This window comes from Chenopodium quinoa, unplaced genomic scaffold, assembly GCF_001683475.1.
Source record: "Chenopodium quinoa cultivar QQ74 unplaced genomic scaffold, ASM168347v1, whole genome shotgun sequence".
In the NCBI taxonomy this organism is placed as follows: Eukaryota; Viridiplantae; Streptophyta; class Magnoliopsida; order Caryophyllales; family Amaranthaceae; genus Chenopodium; species Chenopodium quinoa.
This window is the reverse complement of record NW_018743918.1, coordinates 410,904-425,336: the sequence shown is the minus strand read 5'-3', so window position 1 is coordinate 425,336 and position 14,433 is coordinate 410,904. Positions and strand designations below refer to the sequence as shown.

The following is a 14,433-nucleotide window of genomic DNA, read 5'->3' as shown; positions in this document are numbered from 1 at the left end:
ATATGCACTTTTCGGAATTGAATTTGAGTTAGGAACAAAGGAAAACGAAGGCTTGCAAAGTATCAAAAAGGACCTTTGTGCATTGTTTTAGCCATATCTCGAGTTCTAAAGATCGGATTGAGGTGATTTGAGTTGGGTTGGAAACTATACTTGAAGAGCTTTCCAATGATAGGTTGCAAGCCTTCATACAATTCCTAGATTGTGAATTACGTCCTTCCGAAATTGGTCCTGCAAATCTGCCAGCAAGCGCCCTGCCATCGGGCGATGGTTTAGCCGCACAAACGACCCTTCGAATCTGCCTAGCCTGATGGAAATCTGTCGGCCGATGGTCGTCGTCAAAGCCCTTGATCACTTGACCATCGGCCATCGATCGGGCGATGGGTCTGGCGCGCGGGAAACTTGTTTTCCGTCGATCGTAATTCTCTCGACCAATTAAAAGATGACCTTTGTTACTTTTATTTCATTATTTTTATTTTATCTATTTTATTTTATTTAGGATTAGGTTTTAATATAAATAATTGGGAGGATTTTATTTTTTTCTGGATGCTTTATTTTTCCAGATTAAACGTTTCTTAGTTTTTCTCTCCATTGTTAAACCCTAGCTTTTCATTCTTCATTAATTCAATCATCGAGGTGTTTCAATTATTCTTTTCGTTCTTTATTTATTTTATTTATTATGAATTCAAGTTTATTTATCTCTTTTGTTTTGTTTAGTTCAATTATGAGTGAGTAGTCGTTTTCTAGGGTTAAGTGAGGGAAGCCATGTTTATACCATGATTATTTGTGCTTATTTATTTATAAATTTATGAATTAGGGTTTGAATAATTCCAATTGATTTGTGCTTTATTGTTTGATTCATGTAATTGGCCAATATCATGAGTTAATTATTTAGCTAATAAAAATTAGAATTGAAAGATCATATTTTTAGAGGCTTAATTACAATTGGCGAATTTGATTATGTTAGCGGCCGAACTACATATGTTAAGCGTTAATTCCTGACCGTAGGATTAACAAGTGCTTTAATTATTCGACCTAGTTTGTTTATTAATGGATTGTTTGCGTTTCTTGGATTGGTATAAGCATGGTGGACCGAACGTATGCCCTAGACTTTAATTGGTCTGAGAACAACCTTATTTTCATTATTGTCATTCTTTAGTTAATTAATCATCTAATCATTATTCGTTTATAGAAATAGTTCATATAATTGGGCAAAAACTAACAGAACCTGTCTCCTTGTGGGATTCGACCCGTATTTGCTAAATCTCTGCTAACAACAGACACCATGCACTTGCGGTATAACTTTTTATTCATCAAGTTTTTGGCGCCGTTGCCGGGGAGACGGCTAGATTCTATTAGTTTTAGTTTGATTGTTTGAACTATTTTTATTGTCCCATTGGAACTTCTAGTTTCAATTGGGACATTCTCATTGCTTTCTTTTCTTTTTGTTTATGCCCAGGTCAAAACAAACAGGTGATTTGATCCCTACGGATCTGGACTTGGACAAGACCCTTAGGCAACTCAAAAAACAAGGGAAAGGGAAGCAGAAAAAGACCCACTCACAGAAGAGCTCTACAACACAGTCTGACACACGCAAAGAGATGACTGATAATAGGTCTCTTAATTCTTACGGAGTACCATCCCAAGATGGCATTCCAACGGGTCTTAAAATGCCAGCAATCACTGCAAAGGACTTTGAAATTAAACCCGCATTGCTCAGTATGGTCCAACAAACTCAGTTCAGCGGCCATCCTACTGACGAGCCAATTAATCACTTGCAGCGATTTCAACAATTATGCTCCACTACTCATCACAAAGGAGTCACTCAAGATCAACTGAAGGTGATGTTGTTCAGATTTTCCCTTCGTGATAGAGCTCAAAAGTGGTTGAACACTGTCGAGGAGACAGAGTGGAGCAAGATTTCTCATGCATTCCTCAAAGAATATTTTCCCCCTGAAAAAACTGAAACGATTCGACATCAAATACCAACATTTTCTCAAGAGTCGGGGGAATCTCTTAGGGAAGCATGGGATAGATTCTTAGATCTTCAACGATCATGCCCGCATCACAATTTTGAAAAGTGGAATCTTGTTCGTATTTTCTATAACGGACTAGAACCCGAGACTAAATGTCTTGTTGATTCTGTCGCAGGTGGTGTTTTCCTTGACAAGACAATTGAGGAAGGGTATGATTTCCTTGCAAATCTTGCAGCCAATCATTTCTCTTCTCCAAGAACGCGAGCAAAGAAAAGGGAAGATAGAAGTTGAAGCGTATTCAATCTTGACTTTTGAGATGGCTCAATTAACTACAAAGATTGTTGCGTTACCGACCACTCAAGACTCCTCTCTTGTATCTGTTAATGCTATGTCTTCTCCACCTATGCAAACTAATTTTTTTATTGTGATTTGTGCGGTATACAGGGTCACTTTGAATATCAATGTGCTCAAGATTCTCAAGATACCAATCAGATGGAGCAGGTGAATGCCTTTCAACAAAGGCAACCAAATGACCCATATTCTAACACATTCAATCCAGGTTGGAGGAATCATCCCTACTTCTCATATAAAAGCAACAATGTTCAAAATCCTCAACCTCAACAACAGTGGTCACAGCCTCAGAACCCTCAACCTCAACAATATGTTGCAAGGCCTCCACCCAATCAACAAGGGACCTCTCATCATGCTTCTCCGGGTTTCAATAGACCACCTCAACAACCTACTCACGGAAATGCTAGCACTCCAGAGCCGATTATGTCTGACCTCATGAGAATGATGACATCCATGAAGCAAAACACTGAAGATAGCATCAAGGAGTTGAAAAATATGACAAAGCATTTGGAGAACCAAACCACGCAAGTCGCAGGTACCAATATCCAAAGGCAACCTGGCCACTTACCAGGACAGCCTATCTCTAAGGAGACCGCCAATGCTATCACTACTCGTAGTGGTGTTAGTTATGAAGGGCCCCAAATGCCTATTGATGATGCAAATCTTGAGAAGGATAAGAGTAAGGTTGCAGAGAAGGCCTTGGATGATGTTCCCACCTCAAAAGATGGGAAAGCTAAAGCAAGTGATGCTGAGAAATTAAAGAGAAAAAGAAAGGTTCTGAGCCTCTACCTGTCGAGCCAAAGCTACCATTCCCACATCGTGTAATACCCCGTATTTTTAATGTATTTTATAAATTATTTATTTAATTATAAAATATATTTTGGGTCAAACTATTTTAATTATTGAATTATAAATAAAGCAAGTATTTATATTTGGGTCAATAAGTATTCAATCCAAACGTAGCCCATCTTTATTACGAACCCAATCATCCTATTTTTACTTTTGGGCCACCTACTTCATCATTTAAGTCCATTATTATTATGAAGCCCAAACCTACCCTAACCTACTCTACATTGTAAATACTCTACTTATCCCTAAAATTTTACCACCCAAAAAGGTCAAATGGTCAAGGTAAGCTATTTTCTTTTTATTTTTATTCTTTCTTTCTTCTTTCCTTTTTCCTTTTCTTATTCTTTCTTTTCTTCTTGCATTTACGTGGGTTTTGGGTGACATAAACCCACCCAAATTTCAACCTTGTTGCTGCCACATCATCACATCGACCACCACTGCCGGTCCGCCGCCGGCCAGCAGCCGCCCAGCTGGCCGGCCACCACCCACGGTGGTTCTTTCCTTCTCTCTCCTCTTTTATTTTTTTTTAATAATTATTCCTATAATATATACTTTGGGGTTTTGATTTTAAATTGTTTAAACATGATTAGTATGTTCTACAATTGTGTTTTGATGATTAAAGGTTGTAAATTTTAGATTATAAAGTGTTTAATTTTCAGATTTTATGAAGTATTAAAAGTTAGGGTTTTCATTATTAAAGTGTTGATTTTTAGGGTTCTAACTTACAATTGATTTGGGGGTTTTGTATACCCATTGATTGTAAGTGGTAATAAAGCTTAAAGATTGTATCTTTATGGAGTTTTAATGAAATTTTAATGGGTTTTGTTAATAGAATAATGCTGGAATTTTTATTTACATACTACTTTTGTGTATTAATTAAAAGGAGTTGATTACCCATAAGTAGAGAATATTTTAAGTGGTTTTAATATAATTTTCAGATTTTATTTAAGGGGTTTAAGCCTTAAAAAGTATGCTGGAATTTTTATATGAATACGCAAATTCATGTTTTAATAATTAAATTTCCGTTCGTTAATATTAATCTCGTTTTAATCCCGATCAGATTCTAAACTCCTCCGATTTTGATAAATAAGTAGTATTTGTCGAGTGGAAACAACGATTTAAGAAAGACTCACTACATATTGTAGTAAGCACCACCCTCTCGTGGCCAAATTCAGCCTCCAAATATGATTTTCGGGCAGTTTTTGATTTTTAACGAAGTGTTTTTTTATGCTTTAAATTTTATCTTTGAGTTTAAAAGGGGTAAGAGATAATTTAATGTTTCTATGGATAATTTAAGTATAAAGATGTATTTTGATGAAGTTTTAAAGGATTTTTGATTAGTTTAAAATGTTGGAATTTTATTTAAAGTAGTATAATTGTGATTTTTAATAAAAGGGTGCGATTATCCATTAAAAAGGAGTTTAATTAGGGGTTTTTTTTAATAATTTTCATATTATTATAAGTTATTTAAAGTGAGTTTAAGTTGCTGGAAATTGTGTATAAAGTGGTAATTAATATAGTATTATTGTCCCTTTATGTAGGAGACTTGGTTCGAAAATTGTTGTAGAGTACCGGTTATTTTAAGAGCTTATTTGAGGTACGTTCGCGTACTTAGTATATTTTGATGATGTAGAATCATGCTAGTTTTAATTTCAATCAATTACAAGTAGTATCATGCTAAGGTTTATGTATTGAATCGTGAAATATTGGTGTTGGTGATTGAATTGTGAAGCATGAATTATTTGTGATGGTTTATGGATTGGAAAATTATATTTTGGCATGATTTTATGGACTACATAATTATTTATGGCATGATAGAGTGCATGTTTAATTAAACTAATTGTTTAATTATGTTTGGAATATTGAAAAGAAATTTTATTATGGTTCAAATAATTTTTATTGATGCTTTAAGCATGAGAAAGGAGCTATATAAGTGTCTATGTACACAAGGAATAAGTTGTATGTTGGTGCCTTTGTGCACTTAAGGTGTTTTAACACCGAGGTATAGGACTGTTGGCGCTTTATGCGTTTAAGGTGTTTTCGACACTGAGGTAGAATTAAAAAGGGTTCAACATTAAATATTATGTGGTCACTAATTATTCAAGAATTAAATTGGTATATTTGTTTGATTGAATAATTATTGTTGATTGACTTATTATGCCTTGAGAGTCATCACCAAGTCTAATAATATGTAAATAACGTAAAGTGAAAGAGATTACGCACCAAAACTCTTGAAACATATATACCTTGAGTATGAACATATGGGGGGAGTTATGTGACTTTATATTTGATCATAACTTCTAACGGAGTACAGGACGTTGTATATTCCTTTTTATTATTATGCGCTGGAATTCCGCCACCTATGTGTGGCACAGGTTTGTTGCTGGCACGGTTAGCTCCCGTGTCAGTTAACCCCAATTTATTGGGAGAGGTATAGTTGGAAACCCGTTCGATGCGTAATCAACGCTAAATGAATTATTTAGTGTCTAGTTAAAGTGTCTTGTTGATTGTTGTGTGTGCTTGTAAACAGGTGCAATGAGGTGAGTGTGTGTGATGATAGGAGAATGCATGTTAGTGTGTTTAATTACGCTTATGTATTCAGCTTTGCTGATTGTGTGTGTTGTTTGTGTCCGGCCATGTCTTTATCTTGGCCCTACGATGATCCATTTTAATGGAGAGTAGTAGGGGCAAGTAGAGATACACTTTTCAGGTATTAAAGCATGTTCTTGACGGGGCATGAGTGAAGAGAGAATCATGCTAGCTTCCATTAGGATATGATGTGTTTTATGCATTGAATATTTTATTATATTACCTTATGGACTAACACAAAAGTTGGTTATTTCGGTTTTGAATAAGGGCCTTAAATGGTTCCAAGTTGTAGTGGATTTTATTTGACTTTGGTTTTGTTGCTTTTCAACTTTACGTTGGTTTGGTTTTTAAATTGTGTTATTTAAATAGTTTTGGTTTTCAAGTCTTCCGCTGTGTATCTTTGATAGTTGCCTAAGCCGTTTTCACGGTGGCGGTAATGTCTTAGATATTCCTAAAACGTATTTTAAAAAGAGTAAAGTGTGTATTTAAAGGAAAGGAATTTCTAGGGTGTTACACATCGGATGCAAAAGAACAAGGTATATCAATAATTTGGTAAGTTCTTGAGTATGGTCAAGAACCTTGAGGTAACTGTTCCTTTTACTGATTTGGTCCCTCAAGTTCCAATGTATGCAAAGATTCTAAAGGAAATGATTACTAAGAAGAAAGACTTTGGTGGTGTAGAAACAATCACTCTAACTGCAGAGTGTAGTGCTATAATGCAAAATAAATCCCCACCTAAGCTTAAGGACCCTGGTAGTTTTTCCATCCCATGTCATGTAGGTTCATTATTTATTGATAAGGCTTTATGTGACTTAGGTGATAGTGTGTCTGTTATGCCTCTTTCTGTTTGTAACAAGTTGAATATGGGAGCTTTAAAATGCACACAAATCACTTTGTAAATGGCAGATCGTTCTATAAAATACCCATTAGGTGTTTTGGAGGATGTCTCCGTTCGGGTTGGGAAATTTTTCATCCCTGTTGACTTTGTAGTTTTGGATATGGAGGAGGATAGTAATATCCCGATCATTTTAGGTAGACCTTTCTTGTGTACTGCATGTGCTGTTATTAATGTCAAGTCTGGATCCCTTACTTTGTCTGTTGGTGATGATACATTGACTTTTAATCTAACCAATGCGATGAAGTCGCCTATGCTTGAGAATACTTGTTGCAGGATTGATGTGCTTGATGAGATTGTGAGAGATGATACGCCTTGTGAGTTAGCTAATGATCCATTAGAAGATGTTCTCACCCTGGAGGTCTCTGAAGGAGAAGGAGATGCAGAGATTGATTCCTTGATTCGTGACTTGGATGCCCCTAACACTAAGGGGTTTGAGGTAATGGAAACTATTTGTTCTACTTCTGAGTCACAAGTTAAAAAGGTAGAGTTAAAACCTTTGCCTCCTCATCTTAAATATGCATTTCTTGATGATAATGAGGAATGCCCTGTAATTGTTAGTGCTAAACTCGATAATAGCCAAGTTTCTAAGCTTTTGACTGTGCTTCACATGCATAAAAAGGCAATCGGGTATAGTATTGATGATCTTACAGGGATAAGTCCTAATTTTTGTATGCATAGAATCAATTGGGAAGAGAATCATCGCCCTTGCATCCAACCACAACGTCGATTGAATCCTAATATGCAAGAGGTGGTGAAGAAAGAGGTCATGAAACTTCTTGACGCGGGCATCATCTACCCCATCTCAGATTCTAAGTGGGTGAGCCCAGTATAAGTCGTTCCTAAGAAAGGGGGGACAACTGTTGTTAAAAATGATAAGAATGAACTAATTCCTACTCGTGTTGTCACAGGTTGGCGTATGTGTATGGATTATCGCAGGTTGAATACAACCACCTTGAAAGATTACTTCCCTTTACCGTTTATAGATCAAATGCTTGAAAGATTAGCAAAACATAGTTTTTTCTGTTATTTGGATGGATATTTAGGTTTCTTTCAGATTCCTATTCATCCGGAAGATCAAGAGAAGACAACGTTTACATGCCCCTATGGTACATTTGCTTATCGCATAATGCCATTTGGGTTGTGTAACGCCCCTGCGACGTTTCAAAGGTGTATGATGGCCATTTTCTCTGATTTCATTGAGAACATCATGGACGTATTTATGGATGATTTCAGTGTTTATGGTTCTGATTTTGATATGTGCTTGCATAATCTTTCAAAGGTGCTTAAACGTTGTACTGATGTCAATTTGGTTTTGAATTGGGAAAAGTGTGATGAGTGACATTTATGGCACTCATTTGATCTTTTTTTGGATGAATTTCATTTCATTTTGTAGCACTTTTACTTAGTTTTCCTTAGTTTTGCTCTTTATTTCTTTACTTTGTGCTTTTCGTAATTAGTTTCTTTATTTTGTGCATTTCCTTGTTTATTCGTTGTTTTTATTTATTATTTGTTTGTTTTCATTTGTTTTCAGGTTATGATCGAGCATGCAAAGATTTCCGAGCTTCCCTTCAACATTTATCATCACATTGGATGCCTTGTGCTAGCATTTTGAGCTTCAAGTTTAGAGAAACTCGATGGGCAAGTCTCAAGACCGGTGCACGCATGCGATGGGGGCATCATCTATGCCACAAACCCACCAAAATGCTCATATACTTACTGCCTACTTTGATGTTCATCACCATCACCAAGTTGTGTGCACAAGGATGATCAAGATCGAAGAAGGGGAGGAGGAGACCCTCCTAGGTGCGGCCGCACAACAGGCGCGTGCGGGCGCACCCCCCTGGGTTTGTGTCTGTACCCTGCTCCGTGCGCCCTCTTCTTCCCTATGTGCGGCCGCATCTGCGTGGGTCTATTTTTGGACGTCATAACCGATTTCTCCCTTGTATATATTGTAGTTTCTTTCCATTTTTGGGGAGATTCAATTTTTGATCAGATTTTCATTAAGAATTCATTTTTAGAGATTAGAGAGTAATTAGAGAGAGAGTTAGAGCTTTGTTCATATTTTTTAGAGAGAGAAACTCTAGTTTGAAGAGAGAGAAATTCATGGTGTATTGTTGATGAATCAAGATTTCTTCATTCCAATTGATCTTTGATCAAATTTTGTAAGGCTACTCATCTTTGATTTCAATATAAGTTTGATTTTAGTTGATTTCATTTGTTTTTCATATGATTGTTGATTGTTTGATGTTTGATTGAAGTTTCATTGATTTTTTTATTGATTTCAGATTTCTTAATATGATCATGATGAAATTGTTGATTAGTTGTGTTTTGATCTTAATTACCATGATTAGTGAGTAGTTTACTTGCTAGGGTAATGGCGAAGCATGTATGAGTAATGGATTAGTGTTAATTGGGGATAATTGATGGAGTTGATGATGAGATTTAACTTGGTTGATGAATCATGTGCATGTGTGTGATTAATTGAAGATTGGCCAACTTTGGTTATTGCACTAGATTGCATTGTAAGTTCACATTGATACGGACCATTGATTTGTGGCTTGCATTTACACGATTGAGGTGTCTTGTGATGTTTCCTAGCTAGAGTTTATCGTAGTTGACGCTAGTTAGACCTCTAGGAGAATAGCTTGATATGCTCTTTTGGTTGCCTGATTGATTTTCCCTCACATTGATTGACTTAGCCAATTTGACCTCCCAATTATCCATCTCCATTATGAATTCATGTGGATCCTAGCCCTAGTGTTTATCATCTTTGATTTTCTACAAGTTTATTTGTTGTCATTAGCTCTAGTTTTAGCATACAACCCCACTTTCGATTTCGGAATAGCTTAGCGCAAGACAATAGACATTCAATCACTATCCTTTGGGTTCGACCCTTGACTTGCTACTATACTTGTATAGGGGTTGGTTGAGTGTATAAATATTGTTTGACCGATTGGGGAGGGTAGTCCAACGACCAACCATTTCACCATCGATCAAAATGGCGCCGTTGCAGGGGAATGGTGTCTTGATTGTGTATTGTTGTTGAGTCTATATCCATTTTATTGAAAAAAAAACACAAAAAGATTTTATTTCTTCCTTTAAGGCTACACTTGTAGCCGTGTTTCTAACATTTTCTTTTGAGATTTTGCATGCATAGCGCTCGTGATCGATCTATTGTGCCTTTTGATCCGGAAATCGAGAGAACACTCTCAAGGAGAAGAATATCAAATCGATCTTTCCAATATAGTTCTTCAAGTGAAGAGGAGTTTGAAGAAGAGATGCAAGAAGGAGGAATGGGACAGAATCCAAGGGTAGCCTTGAAGGAGTAAGGTATTCCCGGTGCTTATAGGTTTGAGAGTGGGATTGCTCCGCCTACAACACCGACGAATGATTTCGAGATATGACCGGCCATGATTACTTTGATAGAAAGGAGGAAATTTAGTGGAGCCAAGAGTGAGAGTCCGTTGAATCACCTAAAGGAATTTGAGAAGTATTGCAATACCATCAAGGTGAACGACATTTCTCAAGAGTTCATTCGGCTAAGGTTGTTTCCCTTTTCTCTCATTGGTCGTGCCTTAGAGTGGTTGGATAAAGAGGTTAAGCCTAATTCGCTTAGAACATGGGATGATGTTACTAGAGCTTTCTTGTCTCGCTTTTACCCACAAAAGAAGACGGCGGAGGCTAGGGCATTAATCCAAGGATTCAAGCAAAGGCCTAATGAGAATCTCTATGAGGCATGGGAGAGGTACAAGGAGTACCAAAGAGAATGTCCACATCATGGGATTCCTACTTATCAAGTGATCCAAATTTTCTATGGAGGCTTGAGTGCTCAAGGCAAGTCATGCCTAGATGGAGGAGCTGGTGGTCCTATGATGAATAGGACGGAGGAAGAAGTGGTAGACATAATTGAGGATGTTGTGAGATACTATAGAGATTGGAAAGAAGGAGAGAGAGAGTCTACTGGCAAGAGTGGCACAACGGTCTATTCGGTGGATCAACTCAATGCAATCAACAACTTGTCATCATAAATTTCAAATCTAGGGAAAGAGATGACATCAATCAAAGCGAAGCTTGAGAGTGTGTCCGCGAATTCTTTTAGTCTTCCCTCCCAAACCAAAGGGAGAGTTACAATCTCTAACTCTTCTCCTTCTACTTCTAATAACATGCCAAGTGGTTGTGTGTTTTGTCATTTATGTGGTTCTTATGATCATGATTCTTCCATGTGTTCACAAGCTTTTGTTGATGGATGTGATGATGTTAAAAATAATGAATGTGAACATGTGAACTTTGTGTCTAATGATAATGGTGGTCAAAGGTTTGAAGGACCTAAGAACTTTGGTAATAAGAATTCTCACCCTCAAGGAGGTGGTTTCGATAATTATAACAATGGAGGATATAGGAACCAAGGAAACCAAGGTTTCCGAGGTAACTATAACCACCAAGGTTATAATAATCAAAACTCAAGCCATGGGTATGGTAATCAAGGCCAATCTCAAGGTTTTGGTAACCATTACCATAATGGTGGCAATAGTCAAGGTAGAGAGAGTTGGAAAAACAACCAAAATAGGGGAAATTCAAAACAACAATCAAAGGGGACCCCTCCCGGTTTTGCTCTAAAGTCCCAATCCAATGGTGAAAATTCTTATTCCCAACCATCATCTTTTAAGACAAATTTGGAAGAATTGATTGATAATCAAACTAAGATCATTAACACCTATATGGCGGTTAGTGATAAGAAGTTTAATGAGATGATGACTCATAATAAGATGCTTGAGACACAAATAACCTAACTTGCAAACACTCTTAAGGATTATGCTAGTCCTTCCTCTTTGCCTTCTCAAGGGGTGGAACCGAAGAAACCCGTGTATTCCGTAATCACTAGGTGTGGGAGAGTCCTTAGTGAGGGAGTTTCTAGTTCCGTAGAGGAAGATTAGGAGAGGAGTGTTTTGAGGGAGGAAGATGAGAGGATTGTGTCCAAGGATGTTGACAAGGGTTAAATCGGTCGCTACAATCTAACTCTCAATCAAACAATACTTATACGAACACCCTATAACCAAGTACAATGGCAAATAAAGGTTCGGTCCACGAGGAACGAGAGTAATTGCAAATCAATCTTAAACCTAAGCTAGTTCGAAATCAATGGAAAATGGTGTTCTAAAATACTACTAATAAGATGGAATAAATCAATAAACTAAGACACTAGGGAGAACGGGAATCCGCCTAACCTTTGGTAACTAAGCAACAAGGAATCACAGAGACAAACGGGATATGCAAAGACTATAAGTCTGATCAATATCATGTGATAGGAAGACAACGGGCAATACTAAGCTTGGATTTCTCATGCACTTAACATTACTCGATACATAATCAAACCACATTAAATAATGAAATACTCAATTCACAATCTCTTGTTCAAATCAAGAATATCATGCAATCAAATTCAAGATTCTAGGTTAGCTACTCCTATTATAATGAATTAACATGCAATCGCATATAATCAATTTAATCACAATCCGTTTATCAAAATCAATCCTCAATTACATAGATTACCTAGGCCGGGTTTCATCCCGAAACCCTAGCTAGGAGACTACTCACACATATTCATAATCAAAGCAATAATGAATTCCAAAAGCATAATAGATATAAACATGAATTCTGATTAAGGAATAATAAAGCTTGATTAATAAACAAGAATGAATAATACCAATTGTATTGATGCGAATCAATGGAAAAGTTCAGAACTTTGATATCCGTCGTCAATGAATAATACAAAGAACCTTCGCAAATCTTGCTTCAAATCAATCCAAGAAAACTAAAATCTCTAGGAAATTCTCTAAGAAAACTAATGAATCTCTAATACTAAGAACGTTCTCCAATAACTCTCTACAAAGGCTCTCAAAACTATCTCTAAAACTGTCTTTTAATCCTCTTAAAGTCGGGCCTTATATACGTCTTCTAATTCGGAGAAGTCAAGCGCGCAGTTAACCCTGGATCAGCACGACCGTGCTGTATTTGGCACGGCCGTGCTAGCTTGTCAGTAAGTAAACCGGGTTTCTTCTTCAAATTGGCACGACCGTGCTATATATGGCACGGCCGTGCAGCTTCCTGGCACGGCCGTGCTAAAAATGACACGGCCGTGCTGAATATGCTCTAGCACGGGGCGCATACTTAAGCTGACACGGGCACGGGCAACATCTGGCACGGCCGTGCGGGTGCGTGGATACTGACACGGCCGTGCTATTGGCTTGCACGGCCGTGCTGCCTTGCCTGGGGTTGCTTGCTTATAGGCCAGCACGGGTGTGCCTATGGTAACACGGCCGTGCTGCCTATGCTATGTAATCAATGCACGACACTTGAACTTCCTTAACTCCTCGGACTCCGGTCAAGGCTAGCTCGGTTACGCATCAAGGGCTCGGGATCCGATTAAACTCGGTTGATATTACCTGAAAACACATCAAAAACAATCCGAAAACCCGTGAAGCACGTAATATGGGGAACGTAAGCATAATAAGGTAATAATCGGCGCCAAAGCGGCCCCAAATACATCCAAAATCATCCTAAAATATGCTCTAAAGCGCGCCCTAAAGTGCGCTTGTCAAAACCCCCCAAGCTACACTTTTGCTAGTCGTCGAGCAAAAACCAAGGGATACTCACACACACAGGATCAAATAAACTATTGCCATTACATATAAATCCAATTTAGCACGGAATGAAGTCAATGGATCCTACTTAGAACAAACCATGCACGGAATGAAAACTCACTCAAACAAGCAACGAGACACACAATCCAAGGTATCGTTGATCAAAATGCAAACAAAACCTAAACCAAGCATAGAGAACAAAGAAGTCATGCTTCCCTCTAAACCCAACCAAACCGGCCACGTCCTCCCCTTTTGCTTCAAATCACCACCCTAATTGGCCCCTCGTGATTCCTCGAAGGAACCGGAAAAAGTGATATTTTGAGGAAATAACAAAGGTATCCCGACATCTCGATTACGCATAATCTTTCCACCGTTTGAGAACCGAACACCTCTAAAGTCTAAGGGTCTTAAAAGGGTTGTAATGTATTGGCAATGGGTAAGGTAGGTGAAAACAATTTAAAAAAGTGGGGTTAATTCCTAAATGAAGCGCAAGAATCACAATTCTCAAAAACAATAGTTCAAAAGGTGTAATTCACTTTCCACAATCTCATTGATTCACATTCTTACACATCCCGAATTATCCATATAATACACACTCAAATGACCTCTTTCAAACTTCAAAACTTTATTTATGTGTCCTTGCCTTTTTCACAATTCGGACGGCTTTTCTCCTTTTTTTTTATTTTGATTTTCTTTTCCTTTTTTTTTTCAAAAACAAATTTTCATATTACATCTTTACAATTAAGCGCACTTTCAAACTTGCTCAAACCAACTATCGATCATTATTCTTGATTTATACACAATAAGCTCAAACAAACCTTGCGAGGTAAACGCTTCACAACTAAGGGTTGGTAAAACATCGGCCATCGGGTTTGTAACATGGGTAACCAAGAATGGAATTAAAGGCTCAACATGGTTAGCAAGTAAGATGATGTAAAAAGAAAATTAATTTGTAACAAAACAAAAGGAACAAAATAAGAAAAATGAAAAAGGTGCCCTCTTCCTCCCTTAAAAGTGTCAAGTCGGTCTCGGGAGCTACTAGTCAACACAAAGATCGAAAAATGCGTAATCAAGGATCCAAATATGCCACTCAACAAGAATGATGAAGGCTAGAACAAATAAACCTCACGGG

The 14,433-nt window shown here is 37.5% G+C and overlaps 1 protein-coding gene across 1 annotated transcript; it reads left to right on the top strand.

Moving 5' to 3' along the window:
• The first annotated feature begins 10,709 nt into the window (after positions 1-10,709).
• On the top strand, positions 10,710-11,450 carry LOC110687059 (N66 matrix protein-like). Its single transcript, XM_021863687.1, has one exon. It carries the CDS (start codon positions 10,710-10,712, stop codon positions 11,448-11,450), a length of 741 nt encoding a protein of 246 aa, XP_021719379.1.
• Positions 11,451-14,433: the final 2,983 nt, after the last annotated feature.

What these genes read in the sequence shown, in the direction of transcription:
- LOC110687059 (XM_021863687.1), top strand. Translation starts at nt 10,710, where the DNA reads ATGACATCAATCAAAGCGAAGCTTGAGAGTGTGTCCGCGAATTCTTTT.